Genomic DNA, 18021 nt, shown 5'->3' on the forward strand with positions numbered 1-18021 from the left:
AATCAATAGTATCACATTTCCGGCCTGTGATGGGGCAATCGATAGTATCACATTTCCAGCCTGTGACGGGGCAATCGATAATATCACATTTCCAGCCTGTGATGGGGCAATCCATAGTATCACATTTCCAGCCTGTGACGGAGCAATCGATAATATCACATTTCCAGCCTGTGATGGGGCAACCAATAATAACGAGATAAGCCCAAAGTCCCTGTTCATTTAATCAATTCACAAACACACATCCATTCCCTTTTCCACTATATTTCCGACCTAGACTAACCATGGTCACGTTTCCAGCCCGTGACAGGGCAATCAATATAACATGGTTAGTCCATGCCACCACATCCATAAATCCAATTATGCAGATTTAGGTTATACACATACATGCATCCATCATAATTCCAATCACAAGCCAACACGACCAAAATATAATTTAATATAAACTATTTTTGCTTTGTCTGGATCATAGCATATCAAACATATATAGTGCAAAAATATGTATATCATGTAGGATTGGCGTACAAGGATTCTTACCCTTTATTGAAAACTCAGACAACTAATCACCCGCCCTCACGGCGATCTATGAACCGGAATGCGCAGGACTCTGCTCAGCGTCCTCTCGTCCAATAGATTGTTTCCCTACAGAACCAAATCATCATTAAAATTTATCAAAGATATATGATGTTCTAGGACCCCAGTTTAATCCTCTAAAGGGTCCTCTAAAATCTAACATCCCAAGACTATCTAGAGTCCTCAAAGCCCTGATCTCCCTGGATTCAAGTGTAAGAAGGGAACCCAACAACAATTAATATAATAAGAGCAAATATATAATAAGAGAAAGGGAGGGGAAAAACCCTCTCTCTTTCTCTCTTCTTCCTTCTTCCCGACGGAAAGGGGAGAAGGGGGTTCGGTCGTAGGTGGCCCACGGCCGGCGACGTTCCCTGGTCGTCGGCCTGTGTGGTGGTGCCGGCGGTGCCACGCCCGGCGACGGCCGACCGGAACGGGAGAGGAGAAGGCCGAACAAGGCATCGGCTTCTCCATCAACCCGGCGGCTTTCCGGCTACATTCCCAAAGAAAACAGGGGCCAAAAGCAATGGAGGAGGAAGAGGAGATGCTCACCTTGCCTCCGGCGAGGTCCTCCCGGCCGGATCGACGGCGAAAGCTCCAATCCTTCCCGCGGCAAGGTAGAACCCAACCTCTTTTTTTTTTTCTTTTTTTTTTTGAGTGTGTGGACGGCTCTCGACGGAAGCCCTAGAAAGAGGAGGAGGTCTCGGCCCGAGATTGCTAGGGTTTTTATCACCCTAGGATCCTCCTCTCCGGTGGATTCGGGAGGAGGGGAAGGCTTCCGAAAAAAACAGGGGAGGGAGCTTTTCGATTCGGGAGACTCCCTCCCCCATTTTCACGAGTTGGGCCGCCCTTCTCCGAGGCCGGCCCAACTCAACATGGGTCTCTACAGCTATTCTCTTTTTTATTTTTCTAACCTTTCATCTAGGTAATTGAAAGAGTTAATTGGGCCAAACCTTCCACATGATCACGCTCATGAGAGGAGGATTAGATTGAGTTTGGTTATTGTATTTTGGCGGTAATCTTATCTAGACCCACACAAGGAAGACAAATTTCATGCTTAAGGCAATGTTCTTCCCACGCCTTCGGGCAAACTTTCAATCTTTTGAATTTAAAATTTTTCTTATTATAAAAGTTTAAAAATGTTATTTTTGCAATATTAGCAATTTCTACATGCCACATCTCTAACAAACTCACCATATGCTACATGATAACTCTCCATGGACTCTATTTGCTGCAGCATCCATTCAAAATTAAGCGAGGAGATCTATGGCTCCTAACCACTACTCTTTTGCCCTCCTTGTTTCTCTGGTCCATCAGCAGGATAGGTGAGAAGGGTATCAGGACCTGTTTTTCTCCTTGTTTGCTGCCGAATCCTCTAGGTAGCTACTTCTTGTTTGTAATCTTTTGATCTAAATTAATCAACGCCTGGTGGTTAACACCTCCCTTTCAATCCAAAAAAAAGGACTTTTGACCTATGAATTATTTGTTCTCTTGGTCAAATTTGCTTATGTAGACCTATGAATTAATGGGTGATTTACAAATTCACCCCCTTTGTTTCTGTTGCATCTTTCTTTTAGTTTCCTTCATTAAGAATTACTTTGATATTTATCGTACGCAAAAAAAATAAACTTTATGAGAGTTGGTTCTCCCAGAGAATGATTAATGCCGATATGATATCTGAGATCTTGTTTTGGTTTTAAAAAATTTCATCATCATGCACTTACAGTTCGATACATTATTTTAGGAGGATCTTGAAATATACACATGTACCAAAAAATAACACCTACTTACAGTAATCTGAACACACAGACCATAAGCCAAAATCCGTTATCAGATCATTCAATTTAAATATACACATATGATATTTATGAGATGATCCGATTGTTCTTATACATGTAGATGATGTTGAATTAAATCAATATTTTAAAAATTTGAAAACTAAATTGGTCAACGGTCAAGTGGCAAGCATTCGCGCACAAGTAAGGGAGCAAGCATGGAAAAATTTCCAAAGAAAGCAAGCCATTACAAGTGTCATGCATCCCCGCACAAGAGCAAACATGGAAAGTCCCCCCGAAGAAAGAAGGTAGCATGGGCGGCCAAGATGCAACTAGCCGCAGGATCAAAGGAGCACAAGAAGATACGTCATCAATCCATGGAAGGAGAGTCTGCTTCTTTTGACGCGCCTGAGCCTATATAAAGGGCTCTAGGGATCATTTCAAATACAATGAAAAATTTCTCTTCTCCCTATTCCAAGAGCCTATTTAAAAAGTGCTCTAGGGATCATTGGGGAGAAAAGAAATAAAGAAAATTTTTCTTCTCCTCGTAATTTTTCTAAGTTTCTTTTGAGCTATCTGCAAGTGTGAACGTATTCTTCTTTTTTCCCTGGAGGCGCACTGATAGGAAAGACGTGGTTCTGTACTAGGTCATCGTATCTCTAGGAGATCTGTGCCAGCAAACCCGTGCGTGGGGGGCATAAACTTTTCTGGGACAACACGTCAGCGTGCTTCGATCCACAGGCCATCTTCTCTCTCTTTCTTCATTTTATTATTCTATTGTCAAGTTAATTATTTGTTAGTTTATTCTTCTTATTTACTATTTTTGAATATTAGAAATATTTAATTATTGATTTATCAATTATATTTGTGTATCTAGGCTAACAGTTGATGCATATAATCTGATTAGAACCAAAACCTGATTTTATGGGTCATGTCCTCTGAATTATATGTGATAATACAATGGTAAGTATAAATTACAAAAATCCTCCTAATATTAGGAGTAAATTATACTTACACTCGGTGGTTTGAAAAACATATGCTTACCCTTCTATGGTTTATTTTTATTCAACACTTTAACACATAACTTAACAAAAGGTCAGTAAAACCGTTAACCTTAAATGAAACCTAAATACTATGTAAAAAAAAGAAACTTGTGCATTCTCCTTCCCATTTATGGGCAACTTTAACTTTTTGAGGTAAACTGTTTTACTAAAACCATTAATTTAAATTGGGTATAAGTGTAGATTTTACAAATTATTGGACTAAGCGTAATAAATATAAACTTTAAAGGGGCTTTTGTAATTTTCTCTTATGGTACCTATGGCATGGATTCTACAACTAACCTGCTATGCAACCCATTCCCTTTCGTCTAGGGTCATGTTTTCTAAAGCATATATATTTCTAGATATTGCGGTCTAGCCTGCAAAGTTTTATTCCTCTTGTCTCACCACCTTCCTACTTTACTATCAGGCAAATCTTTAAATTTTAGAATATATCGAACCAACTAACATGCCAGGGAAAGAACCACTGATATCACACCACATCCACCTAAGACCCGAACTTTAATCGGTCATTTAATTCACACGGACCCCTGGGGTCGGTGATACCAAGCTTTCCTTCTTCCCTATGAGAAGGAATCCAAGCAAAAAAAAGCAAAGGTGAAGCTAAAGCAGAGATGAAAGGCATCTTTCCAAAGTTAAAGCTCTCCAGACCTTTCATAGTAAAATATCAATATCAATCTCTCCTCTTTTCCTTTATCCACTGTTCCACGTGAAGTATTTCTGCACATCATAAACATAAACAAACTACTATGATCACTTCTTCATCCTCACCCACTCCATCATTCAGTTATCAAACCTGTAACAATGAGGAGGTCAGGAGGTGTGATTATCTGCCTTCTAATTGTGATCATGGATGTAGTTGCTGGTATTCTAGGGATCGAAGCTGAGATAGCTCAAAACAAGGTACTTCTCCTTCTTCTTCTTATTCATTTTTTTATATATTTGATTTATGACTGCAGAAAAACTTAAAGTAACCATAACAAGAACAACCGAAGAACAGGACATCATAATTCTGTCCCTAAGACAAGATTGGATGATTATTGTAGTTATGATGCAATTGATCAACAACTGCGTCTTCGATCATAGTGTTACCATGCTTTGAGTCTTGTTGCAGGGGAAGCACCTGAGGGTGTTCTTCATTGAGTGCAAAGAGCCAGTCCATGAGGCCTACAAGCTTGGACTTGCAGCAGCTGGGCTTCTGGCATTTGCTCATGCCGTCGCGAATGTACTTGGTGGATGCATGTGTATCTGCTCCAGGGAGGAGTTTGATAGGTCTTCTGCTAACAAGCAAATGGCTGCAGCCACCCTGATTGTGTCGTGGTAATTTTCCTGTCTCCAATATCTACTAGTATGGATTTCTTCGCAGGGGTAGAAAAAAAAAAAAAAGGACAGAACCCCAGAAGAAAACAAAAAATAAATAGACAAACATATAAAAAAAAGGAAAAAAAAGAAAGATCTCTCTTTGCATGGGCAATATTTATAAACCTAAACGAACCAAGTAAGTTAACATCGAGTATGCTCGATCAATGCGCAATGTACATAACTTCTATATGAGATTTTTCTTAACAAAAAAATTTCAATGAGTAGCCTATTTTATACAATCCAATAAAGTTATCAGCCTTCGGAAGAATTTGGAATAACATCAAAAATATTCTCTACTCTCTTCCTATCGTTTGATTTTTATTGGGGTTCTTATTATTTATCCCTATGCTTTCTAATACATATTAGACATTATAGGGCTTTCCCCTGGATTAACTGCTATTTTACATAGAATCCCCTGTGAATATTGTTGTTCTGGTCTTGGAAGTGCTAGATCATGGAGAATATTGTTGATATCTAGATTTTAAATTGAGATTTCAGCTTTGCTAAATTTCCTCGTCATTGTTACTGACTCTATACTAAAAGCTCAACACTTTGAACAGGATCATCGTTATAGTCGGATTCACAATGTTGGTCATAGGGGCGATGTCTAACTCCAAGTCAAGAGTTTCTTGTGGCTTTGCCCATCGCCATTTCCTTTCCATTGGCGGGATCTTGTGCTTCGTTCATGGACTATTTTGTGTAGCCTATTATGTTTCTGCTGACGCAACCAAGCGAGAATAAGAAAAGATATACGGGGACAAAAGATCTCGTTGAAGTCCAACCTTGATCGCCCACTATTCAAGTTCTGAGAGAAACTGCTAGTGTAATGAAATATACTAGGTTTCCAGGTGTGTTTTGTTTCAACATTTTTTTTTTTACGAAGCAAGAAGATAGGCTAACTCAAAAAAAAAAAAAAAAATTCTCACAAATCAATATGAGGTATGATTTGTTCGTCAGATTTTCCAAGTATCTTTTTGGAGCCTTCTGTGTGGATATTTTATGTTATGAGTATTTATTGCATTCTTGGTTTGGACAATTTGCATTCTTATAGTTTTTAAGCTCCTTATACATTAAACTTGGAAGAGGGCGAATCTTGGCATATCATTAAGGTTGCTCTACGTACGGTAACCTGGGTATCGACTCTAAAGGATGAATTTTGATGATTACAAAACACTTGAGTTTAATGTTGTGTACTAATGATGTTGATTTAATTGTGAAGTTCTATAAGTTAAGAAAAATTAGAAGAAATGAAGTACTGCAAAATCCTTATCCTTAACACTTTATTGGATATGTTCTAAAAGGAAAATGACCTTAATTCAATCCATGAAGATGAAAGATAAAGTCTAAAAAATTCTATTTGGGATACTTGAGTTAACCTCTGAGCAAAAAGGATAAGTTTGAGTTAACTCTGGCATGTTTTCTTCAAGTGGCACAGTCCATGAGTTGACCCCCGCAAGACATGAGTCGACCCTTGTGTAGTTCAAATTAAACAAAGGACTTTTACCGCCTGAGACAAGATTTAAAGAGTCGACCATTGCTCTTAATGAGTCGACTCCTGACATTGAAGAGTCGACCCTTGTTGCAAATGAGTTGACCCCCGACATTGAAGAGTTGACCCTTGTGTTTGAAGAGTCGACCCCAGCTCAGTCTCAGTATTGGCCAGAAAAACTATTGGATGAGTCGACCTTTGTGTTTGAAGAGGCGACTCCTGAAGAACGTGAGTCGACCCTTAAGTTTAAAGAGTCAACACTTTGAAGTTACAACAGCAAAAGTCGTCTCAATATTTTAAAGTGCCGATCCAGGATAAACATTAGTCGACCCCTGTACAGCTGGGACCACAACGGAAACCTTGTAACAACTTTTGTCTTTTTTCTGTAACAAAAAAATACCTATCAGAACGGCAAGAAAGGAATTTGAATCCCTCTGAAGAACTTGTCTATAAATTCAAGAAAACCTCATAAAGGAAAGACAACTAAGAAGAAAGAGAGAAACATTCAATCAAGAAAAAGAAGTTTTCACAAATAAAGGAGAAGGAAAAAGCAAAAAGTTCACCGTCCTCACCGACATTCTTTTGAAACTTGCTCCTGTGAGGAAATCAGTCAAAGCTTCTCATCCATTGCAACAAGAAGAGTTGGTGCTCGGCATTGAAATTCTCATCATCAGTCAACCTCTTCATCGGCTTTAGCATTGCTTCTATTGATACATTTTATATTTTCTGAAGCTCTAGTTTTTTGGTTACAGCAATCATTTATTTGGATTATTTATTGCTGTAACAGTTTCATCATCTGAAACTTGTAAAGGCATTTCCAAGCCTTAATTGGAAGTTGCTGAATGGGAGAATTCAACAAGGAGAAAGTTTTTGGTTAGTTTATCTGAAAACCAACTAGGTTGTTTGTGAGCCCGGAAAACAAACTGTGTAAATGTTCTTGGTTGGTTGCCTGGAAAAACCAACTGGGTTGTTTGTGAATCCGGAAAAACAAACGGTGATAGGTTCTCGGTTGGTTGCCTGGAAAAACCAACTGGATTTTTGATTGTGAGCCTGAAAAACAATCAGGCTGTAATCTGCTATATTATAGTGAAACCTCAAGCTTGGCTTGGGGAGTGGATGTAGGTGCTGGGAGTGCACTGAACCACTATAATTTTATGTGTTTGTGTGTAGCTTGTCTCTCTCTTTCTCTAGCATATTTTTCTAACTGTTTTCCTCACTTACTGCATTATTTGTGCTGTGATAATTTCGCTGCTAGATCTCTAAGTTTGCAAAAGTATTTTAGTGGTCTCATAAGTCATCCAGTTCTTTATTTCATTAATTTTTAAAAGACCCAATTCACCCCCCTCTTGGGCTGCACCTCTGGGCCAATTCATCTCACCCTCTTTGGCTGCACCAGTGGGCAACACTGGGTGTTACTTATTCAATGAAAACAGCCTCTTCATATTTCACCTTTCTCTTTCATTCAAAAAAAAAATATTTCACATTCTCTAACTCCATAGTAACAGAAGCCTCATGCACCAAAATACCCTTTTCTTATTAACTAACTATACTGATGAATGAGATTGAAGTAAGGGGTGATAGAAGAGCCATGAAGTTGCGACTGAATGTTATCTTCATCAGCAATCGTTGGTCAGAAACACCACAATGTAAGCGCTGCATATTTTTGGGGCAAACTACTTGTGGATTTGAGAGGTTACAAAATGATGGGTTTTTTTTTGGTGTCATCATTGCAAAGCAGAAGAGCAAAAGGTGAAGCTGAGCAGTGCTTTGCTTCTAGCTTCAAAGCTTGATTACCATTTTACACCCAGTTTTTTGACCGTCGGTATTTAACTTTCAGTCCTGCAAATACTTATACAGGTTTGCAAATACTTCGATTAGTTCTTATACACAGTTGTATTATTCCTGCACACACTTATATCCATATGCATAGTTATTTGTAGTTATATGTAGAGTCAGTTATAAATGTGTAGGACCAAGAACTAAAAATTAAACAGAATTATGGTTCATGAATTAAACATTGGGTCAAGAGGAATTAAATATCTAATGGTGGTCAATCAAGGGACTAAGTGCCAATTTCCTCTTTATATCTCACCTATTTCATGGTAAATGTGTCGTCGATCAATAGTATATGGAGTGGTTGCTCGTTAGCAGAGAGCCCTTAGGAATCAGGTCAAAATCACCTAAAGCTGATCATGGGCCGGTCTTGGGCACAGAAAATATCAACTTTTATATAGGCCCGGCCCGGCCCATGATCAGCTCTAAAATCACCTCTAGGTTGGTTGCTGTTAGTTAATCTATTTTAATATAAAACACAAATTCATCTACTAGCTGAAGTGATATTTCAAAGGATTGGAATATCAGAATGCGAGAAAAACTTTCAGATTTGTATAAGAAGGTTGGATAACTTCCATATTTCTAATTTGCTATGTAAATAATTTTATAAAACTTTACATTCATGATATTGTATATCATAAAAGCAAAAGTTTTATTAAGAGTCAGACTTTGAAATTTGTTTAGAATTTCTTTAGAAAGTTTGCTCAAAATCAAATTATTGTAGCCTACCTGTTAACATTTTTATGAAGTGATGATTTTTTGAAGGATGTCCGAAAAAGTTCTATAAAAAATTCTAAAAATTCCTTTACTTCAATCCCTTTCTTGGAGAGTATTATTTTTTATAGGAAATTTGTTTACTCAAGATAGAATAATGTTGGTAAATCCATGAAAGAATTGTAGAAGCATAGCTCTATTTTTCCCCAATTTTTTTTTCAAGATATTAGAATAAAGAGAAATTTTCCATCTATCTATTTCTCTTCAATTTGTTTGGCAGGAAAATCATTTCTTAATAAGAAAAAAATTTAATAATGTATTTTATAAATTATTTCTATGCAACTTTTTATTTTTAAATTTTATCTAGATAGTCAAATAATAAATTCTTTTCCAGTATTTTTAAATTGGGTCTTTCAATTCTTCTTACTTAGGCTCATATAAAGAATTTTTTCTCCTACAAATATCTTAGAGATCGATACTAAGTTAAAATTATTTTCATTGAAATTTATTTTTTATGTATTTATTATTCAAAATTATTGAAGTAGCAGCTCAATGTACTTTTTATTATGGATACTTAATATTTTTATTAGTATATTAAAAATTATTAGTTGCATATGTCAATGTGGATTGTACGTACACAATATTCTAGTAGTTTATAAAAAATAATAAGCATGGCTCACATATAATGCAATTGGCTGGGCCTAAGAAACATTATATCCTGATGGGGGCGAAATATATCATCTTGCCCATAATAAAAGGGCCACCCAATTTCGGCCCAATAGCCCTGTCAAGTAATACCTGGGAAACTTTTGGCTGGACCAACTGAGTTCCACACTAACTTGATCGTCGGAGGGCCCTCACTGGAAACACCGGTGAGGCTTTATGCAGGTACGCTGCTGCACGAAAAGTAGCATCCGTCCTTTTTCTCCACATTTCGGCAGCTCCCTCGACTCCCCCGGCGTGGTCACCCTCGGGCCAGATATGAATCACAACATTTTTGGCGCTAGAGAAAGAGCTTGAGTTGTGATCATGAGGCTAAGGAGCCACGGAGCTCCAAATGTATCGAGTAGCTGGGTATCACCGCCCGGTCTCTCTCTTCAAAGTCCACACCCCGCAACGCCGGCACCATCGGACCAGATTTCTCAGGTCCAACCAAAGCAGTTTTACCTGCTGTCTCAGCAAGTCCAAGCTCTGACTGCGGCTGTTCAAAGCCTACAGCCGGAGAGAGCCCCATCAATTGCCGAGCTCGACAGGAAAGTCGAAGAAATGGGGCGACGAGTCCAGATGCTCTGAGATCAAGTTGCGGAACGCCTCGAGGAGCGCCGTCGATTGAGGAGCAGGTCCCCCCGGAGGTCCGATAGACATGCCCCCCTCCAAAGTTTTGGAGAATACACTCCCCTCACGTCCTCCCGGACAAAGATCCTTATGAAAATTGAGGGTTACGGTTATCTCCGACCTCCACTGAAGATGCGACCGTCAAAGTCGCGGAAGCCTTCTGACAAATACTGCCACTTCCATAGAGACCACGATCATGACGCGGAGGACTTTTACCAGCTTTGCGACAAGATTCAAGCAGTTGTCCGCCAAGGCCTGCTGAGTCGATTTGTCTGTGGCCAAGCCGACAGAATGGAGCTCGAGGGGGAGAGCCTAGAGCCGTACAACAGGCCCAACGACAGTCGCTCCAACGCAGGCCCCATCAACACCACCCTGTGCCTCCCGCACGCTAGCGGCGCCTCGACTTCGGGGGGTAGGGGAGAGGTTACACCCCCATCAATTCGGGCTTGAAGACTCAAGATGTAAGCTACAACCCCGGAAGGGATTTTAGCCCATCTAGGTCAAGGTTCCTTTTTTTTTTTAAAAAAAAATCTTCGAATATGTCAATTAATAAAGTTCCCCTCTGGGATTTCTCTAAAGTGTCTCTGAAATGCCCTAATGGGCTTGACGCGTCCCCAATTGCCCCTGTGGCACGAATTATATACCGACGAATCGATAAAGTCGTTTTTCGAGCTCAGCTTGGGACGCCCTGCAGTGCCAACTGAGAGCCAAAGGGTCTCACAGCTGCAGGATCTATCGACAAAGTCGTTCCTCGAGCTCGGCTCAGGATGCCCTGCAGTGCCAACCAAGAGCTAAAGGGCCTCGCAGTTGCAGGATCTATCTACAAAGTCATCTCTCGAGCTCGGCTCGGAACGCCCGCTAACCGAGAGCCAAAGGGCCTTGTAGCTGCAGGATCTATCTGCAAAGTCGTCCCTCGAGCTCGGCTCGGGATGCCCTGCAGTGCCAACTAAGAGCCAAAGGGCTTTGCAGTTGCAGAATCTATCGACAAAGTCGTCCCTCGAGCTCGGCTCAGGATATCCTGCAGCACCAACCGAGAACCAAAGGATCTCGCAGCTGTAGGATCTATCTACAAAGTCGTCCCTCGAGCTCGGCTCGAGACGCCGTGCAACACCAATCAGAGCTAAAGGGCCTCGCAACTGCAGGATCTATTAATAAAGTCGTCCCTCGAGCTCGGCTCAGGATGCCCTGCAGCGCCAACCGAGAGCCAAATGCCTCACAGCTGTAGGATCTATCGACAAGTGCGCCCCCAATCTGAGTGGAGGGCGCCCTGCAGCGTCAACGGGGATTCGTTGAACAGCATCTCCGTCCGCAATATTCTACAAGTGCGCCTCCGATCTGGGTGGGGGGCACCCTGCGGCGTCAATAGGGAGCCGTTGAAGAGCACCCCCGTTCGCAGTATTCTACAAGTGCGCTCTCGATCTGAGTGGGAGGTGCCCTGCAGCGTCAACGGAGAGCCGTTGAAGGGCCCCCCGACCGCAGTATCTTACAAGTGCACCCTCGATCTGAGTGGAGGGCGTCCTGCGGCGTCGACGGGGAGCCGTTGAAGAGCCCCCCCGACCGCAGTATCCTACAAGCCTGCAGTATTTTATTAGTACGCTCCGATTCCGACGGCGGACCCCTTTGCGGTATCTACAAAGTCGTTCCTTGAGCTCGGCTCGGGACGCCCTGCGTTATGACGATCGTAAGCCAAAGAGCTTCCGCGATCGCAGGTATCTACGACAACGCCTTTTGAGTTAAGATTGGAGCGCCCGACACTATATCAGTCGCGAGCCAAAATAATCTCCCCCGGCTGCTGCCACATTAAGGGATGTATCATCCAAGCTCGGTAATTGCAGGGCTCATTTACAAAGTCTTCGCCAGCTCCACGAGAGTTGCATGGCAATGCAGCAACCGAGGTAATCCCCAAGCTACATGGTGCGGGTCTTGCTAGTTAAGTGCAAAGACTCAGGTGAGGCAGGTTTAATACATCGTGCCAGATTCCAAGGTAGAAAAGAAAATCCACTTCATTTTTACTGAAAGGCCAAGGGCTGATTACAAAAATTCCCGACCCTAAGGTCGGGCTAAATATAAAAAGGCCTAAATGACCTATTTAGCAAAAGCAAAAAGAGATAAAGAAACTTAGGAAGAATCATCGACTTGAAAAAGTTTCCAACCCGGCTGCAACAACAACCTCTGTCGTTCTGCGTCCTGGATCGTCACCCCCTCTGATAGCTCGCCCAACTCGACGAGCCTGCTTCTCCCGAACATCGTTCTCCCTGGCGTACGTAGGCGAAGACGAAGCACATCCTATAGCAAAAGCCATTCATCATGCCGGCGAGGAGGTTCCTCGACCTCTACTCAGATCGAGCTCCATCCGATGCAACCATCCCATCGTGTTGGGCCATTAGGGTCTTATTGTTGAAGACCATCCCTGCACTTTCTCACAACAAGGGTGGTGGCCAAGAAAGGAGAGGGAAATAAGAGGAATCGAGTGAAGGCCACGAGACCTCCTCCCTTAAGGTATTATATAGCCTACTTCGACGGCTCGAATTAGGTTAACCAAATGCCTAACTAGCTGGATCTCACCACATGGTTTATCTAGAAGTTTTCCTGGTGGATCTCCCCAGGTCATAACCTTAAAGACCGAAATAGTTATGAGAGCTGCTTCGGAGGACGGGCTACTGATACCCGACTCCTCACCTTCCACCCGGCGACACTTCAAAAAAGGAGCGTCCACACAATTCTCGAAAGAATCCTTATGGGCAGACTCCTATTCCTGAGCTGGTGTCAACCCTCGAGTGGACTCTTATTCCCGAGCAGGTGTCAACCCTCGGGTGGACTTCTATTTCCGAGCCGGTGTCAACCCTCGAGCAGACTCCTATTTTCGAGTAGGTGTCAACCCTCGGGCGGACTTCTATTTTTGAGCAGGTGTCAACCCTCGGGTGCACTCCTATTTTCGAGCCGGTGTCAACCCTCAGTCGGACTTCTATTCCCGAGCAGGTTTCAACCCTCGGACGGACTCCTATTCTCGAGTTGGTGTCAACCCTCGGAAGGACTCCTATTTCTGAGCAGGTGTCAACCCTCGAGCGGACTCCTATTCCTGAGCAGGTGTCAACCCTCGGGCGGACTTCTATTTCCGAGCAGGTGTCAACCCTCGGGCGGACTTCTATTTCCGAGTTGGTGTGACCCTCAGGCGTGAAAGTGAATCATAGGTTCTTCGGTATTAAGCATGCTGAATATTTTTTTTTTTGTAAAACCATGGCTGAACCTGATCGGATTGCCTATGTACCCCTTCATAAGGGGGATCAAGCCATACGTAGTTCTTTTTAAATTTCAAAAATGCAGCGAAAAATCAAATCAAACAATTTAATTCATGCATGCTTACAAGATCAAATCTAGAAATCAGCACCTTAAGAACACATAGGATTATGCCGGAATTGTTTAAACAAATATGCTAAAACTTTCATGCATGATTAACTATCAGATCTGAAACTTAAGAACTCTAATCTAATTAATCTCCGAATATCCATCGAATGGATTCTGGAGATATCTCCATGAGGAGCCCCAAAAGAGGGTAAAACCTCGGAGAATCGGACCTAGATCTTGACACCATAATAAATGATTAATGCTAGATTAATACCTTTTATGATGGATGAAAGTTGTGGATCTGATCCTTGACTTCGCAGCCACGCACACGAATGGCCTCTACGAGAAGTACATGCGAAGTTTCCGAAGAGATCTAATCCTGCGGAAGTGGTAGCTTACGCAGAATTTCTTGAAGCTAAAATTTGATCTTCCCAACGCTATCAACTTTTGATCCGCCTTCTTGGAAGAACATGGAGGAAAGGTTTATAAGGATTGAAGAGAACTTAGATCTGATCTAAAGACTCTTATCAGGGACCCCTAACACTAATGGCGCGATGGACTTAGAGGAGGAAGAAGTTAGCTAGATTGAATGTAGAATTTTTTCATGCATGAACTAGGGTTCCTCTCTTTTCTTTTCCCATTTTTTTCTTATTTTTCTCTCTTTTTTCCTTGAATTCGACCACCAGCTGATGGAGGTCCTTTTAATGTTGCTATCCCCCCTAACTTCATGCCAACCATCCCATATTTGTGGAGGATTTTGTGGGGTTTTGAATTCAAAATTCAAGTTCATGTGCCATTACATGATGAAGCTTGATCTAATCTAAACCATTCATCATGTTGCCACTTCCCTCTTTCAATTTCGAAATTTCCATGCCCCCAATCAGATTAGAGGGTCACGTGGTGATTTTGTGGTGATTAAATTCGAAATTCAACCTTAATTAGAAGTGAGATAAAGATAAGGATGACATATGCCATGAAGAGAGAGAATTTGATCTTATCCAATTCTTTTCATGAATTTATCTCTCCATTTCGACCCATCTAATGATGAAAGAGGTCTCTGATGTTGCCAAGTGTCCCATGGCACCATTAAATAAATTAAATTAATTTTTAATCATATTAAAAATTAATTTATGGCGCCATGCATGGATATGTGACAAGTGAATTTTAAGATCCGAACAGTTTCAGATCAAATCCATTTAATTTTTAATTAAATCCTAACAATTAGAATGATCCAATTATCATGGGTTGAACCTAATCCAATTAGGTCAATCCCTAATTAAGTACAAATTTAATCTAATTTAATTTGGTCAACCTAAGTCCTCTTGATTCAGACCTAATCCAATCAGGTCAAAAATCCTGATTGAGCCCAGAATTGAATCTAATTCAATTTGGCTCATCCTTAGTCTAATTACTCAATCCAATTGAGTTCATTAGCAATCTAATTACTAATTAATCCTCCGATAATTACTTTAATTATTTTATAAGATAATTTGCCAATTGCATTGACCAAATTATCCCTGAATGATTCTTAATCATTCATCAGCCTTCTTGATTAATCAGGAATCTTCTATGCGTGTGACCTCATAGGTTCGAACCTAAGCCGATAGTATAGGAACGACTTCCTACACTAATCGATGTGACCATCGAGCAATGGTACCCGACGTCCGGATAGGCCGAATATATGCGAAGCAAATATTCTAGAACCTTGAACTATGGTTACTGTATAATTCAATTGCTTTGACTCCTAATGCCAGGATGACTTAAAGCTCACTGTCAACCCTATAATTAGTATATCCATTATGTGATTAACTTTGGATATCCTGTGACTCCTCACTGGGATTACCCTGGTCAAGGTTTTGCTAAATTAATCACAAGACATTATCTCCTATTTTCAGGAGGGGTCAATTCCATCTTGACTCACAACTGACTACGCAAGTACTTGACTGCACCCAGTGACCTTCCGTCACTGAATTAGAAATTCAGGTAGTCCGGTACCAAAGTACAATGAGTTGCTTGCCAGTCACATGTTGCGGTCTCAGGTCAGAGGGCCAAACTTATATCCATACCCACTCGGAACATCTCTTGACAGTAGAGCATTCCGGAATTGGTCACGTTCAGTGAAATGTACTCCTACACTTCACCTGTGTGGCATACCAGTGTCTCCACACTCCTTGGTTAAGAGGACAACCAACGTATATATATCACACAATGATCTAATCTCGATAATGCTGTCGTCCTTGTAACAATATATCATTTGGTCGCGAACTAGTTTAAGGACTCGAAGATAAATCCTCCTTTATCATTAATAAGTCTTAAGGACTTCATCATATAAGAGTTCATTTGAAGATGTAAAATGATGAATAATGTCAAAAAAAGACTTTATTGATTTGTCAATTCGTTTATAAAATTCAATTATCAACATGCTGACAATTGACATTTAGGATACAATTCCCAACAGGGCGGACTTCTATTTTCGAGCAGGTGTCAACCCTCGGACGGACTTCTATTTCTGAGCAGGTGTCAACTCTCGGGCGGACTCCTATTCTCGAGCTGGTGTCGACCCTCGGGCGGACTCCTATTTTCGAGCTGGTGTCAACCCTCGGGCGGACTTCTATTTCCGAGTAGGTGTCAACTCTCGAACGGACTTCTATTTGTGAGCTAGTGTCGACCCTCGAGCGGACTCCTATTCCCGAGCAGGTGTCCACCCTCGGGCGGACTCCTATTTCCAAGCAGGTGTCAACCCTCAGGCAGACTTCTATTCTCGAGCTGGTATCAACCCTTGAGCGGACTTCTATTCTCGAGCTGGTCTCGAGTCAGTTTTCCTTCTTCGCCAGCGTCACCTTTTTAAGCCGGGCTCAAGGTGGCTTGCGATATCAAATAAAGAGATACAAGCTCGTTCTACTGAAGGATTATCTCCAAGCTAGAAGTAAATACCGAGCATAAGGACTTCGATAAACGCTCAACGTGGCTCCTGCTATGCAGGATAAGCCTGGACCTAAGCTACATAGTTCGGATTTTGATAACTGGACAAAAAGCAGGACGAGCTCAAATATATAGTCAAGGGCACAACATGCTGAACGGAATGCATACTTTATTTATGTCAAAAAGGGCCGAGGGCCAAATACAAGGGAGCCCGACCTTGAGGTCGGGTTGAATTAGAGATGGACATTGGACCGTGCCAGGCCTGGCCCGGCATAGGCCCACCGGGCCATAGACCAAACGGGCCATGCTTGGCCTGGCCTATTACTAAACGGGCCGTGCCTGGCACGGCCCGCTTAACCTAAAGGCTAAGCCCGGCACGACCCTAGGCCTGTGGGGTGGCAGGCCATGCCGGGCCCGGCACGGGCCGTGCCAGGCACGAGACGGGCACAGGCATGGCCTGTCTGTCCAAAAAAATAGCCGTTATGGGTGGCCCATAACGACTATTTTTTTGGCCCATAACGGCTATTTATGGCTTTTTACCTATTTTGCCCCTCCCAACAGCCATAAAACAGCTAATTTGAGGAGTATTTTGGAAAAAAATTGGAGTCCTATAAATTCGTGCTTGGCCCTTTATGGGCCGTGCCGGGCTCGCCCCGCAGGCCAGAAATCCTTAACTCAGCTCGGCTCCCTTTTATGAGCCGTGCCTAGCATGGCCCATTACTGTAGCAAGCGGGTCGTGCCTCGTGCCGGGCCATGGGTGGCCCAGCCCAATGCCCACCTCTATGTTGAATATAAAAGGCCCAGGTGGACGACTTTACAAAAATAAAAATGAAAGCTAGTCGACCTCGACAATCTCTACATCAACGTCAGGAGCGGCCTCTGTTCCGTTGGTGACCTCAGGAGCGGCATCTACGCTGACCTCGAGGGCGGCTTCAGCTTCGACGCCAGTATCAGGAATGGCTTCTGATTCCATCCCACTGGCGACTTCGGGGACGATCTCTGGCCTGACTTCGGTGTTAGCCTCTGCAGCACCCCCAGCCACTTCAATAGTTTCGTCCAGATTCGGCTCAAGACCACTAAGGTCGACTCTAGGGCAGAATCGTTACACTTGGCTACGACAATTGTCAAAGCCCTAGATCATGGCAGCGGTAGCCCCCTTCGCCAGTTCGTCAAGGTACTCCTCTGATTGACGAAATCTTCTGACAACTTCGCGGGCAGACTCCTCCACGAACCTCTCGAGTCGCCCAAGCTTTACCCCCGGAGCCTCGACCTCGCCTTGCCATTTAATTAGAACGGCTTCTAGCTTGGAAATGCGGCCTGTGATAGATGAGCGAGCCCGAAAATGCTCGGCCTCCATATCTTGAATCTGGGCGAGCCTGTCTTTCATCAAGACTTTGGCAGCCCGCACCTTCTTTCTGGCCTTTCGGAGCCGTTGCGCAGCAACTGTGGCCTTCTTCTCGGCCTCGCGCCACTGCTGCTCGACAACCGCCGCTCATTCCTTGGCCTCGTGCCGTTGTTGTTCGACAACCGCCGCTCGTTCCTCGGCCTCTTGCTGCCGCTGCACAGTAGTTGCCGCCCAAGCCTTGGCCTCCTATTTTCGGAGCTCGGCCTGCTCCAT

At 42.6% G+C, this 18021-nt stretch overlaps 1 protein-coding gene across 1 annotated transcript; it reads left to right on the forward strand.

Annotated features, from left to right (window-relative positions):
- Positions 1–4112: 4112 nt before the first annotated feature.
- Positions 4113–17232, forward strand: LOC120109389 (protein VASCULATURE COMPLEXITY AND CONNECTIVITY). Its single transcript, XM_008811848.6, has 3 exons — positions 4113–4306; positions 4518–4723; positions 5326–17232. Exons 1-3 carry the CDS (start codon positions 4208–4210, stop codon positions 5504–5506), a joined length of 486 nt encoding a protein of 161 aa, XP_008810070.1. The 5' UTR covers positions 4113–4207; the 3' UTR covers positions 5507–17232.
- Positions 17233–18021: the final 789 nt, after the last annotated feature.

This window comes from Phoenix dactylifera, chromosome 9 (genome assembly GCF_051530095.1).
Source record: "Phoenix dactylifera cultivar Ajwa chromosome 9, Ajwa_hap1_PhDact_Kaust_v1.1, whole genome shotgun sequence".
Lineage (NCBI taxonomy): Eukaryota > Viridiplantae > Streptophyta > Magnoliopsida > Arecales > Arecaceae > Phoenix > Phoenix dactylifera.

Excerpts from the sequence above, each read along its gene's own strand:
- LOC120109389 (XM_008811848.6), top strand. The coding sequence starts at position 4,208 with ATGAGGAGGTCAGGAGGTGTGATTATCTGCCTTCTAATTGTGATCATG. Across the intron at positions 4,307-4,517 it reads CTGAGATAGCTCAAAACAAG|GGGAAGCACCTGAGGGTGTT; the intron begins GTACTTCTCCTT and ends GTCTTGTTGCAG. Across the intron at positions 4,724-5,325 it reads GCCACCCTGATTGTGTCGTG|GATCATCGTTATAGTCGGAT; the intron begins GTAATTTTCCTG and ends CACTTTGAACAG.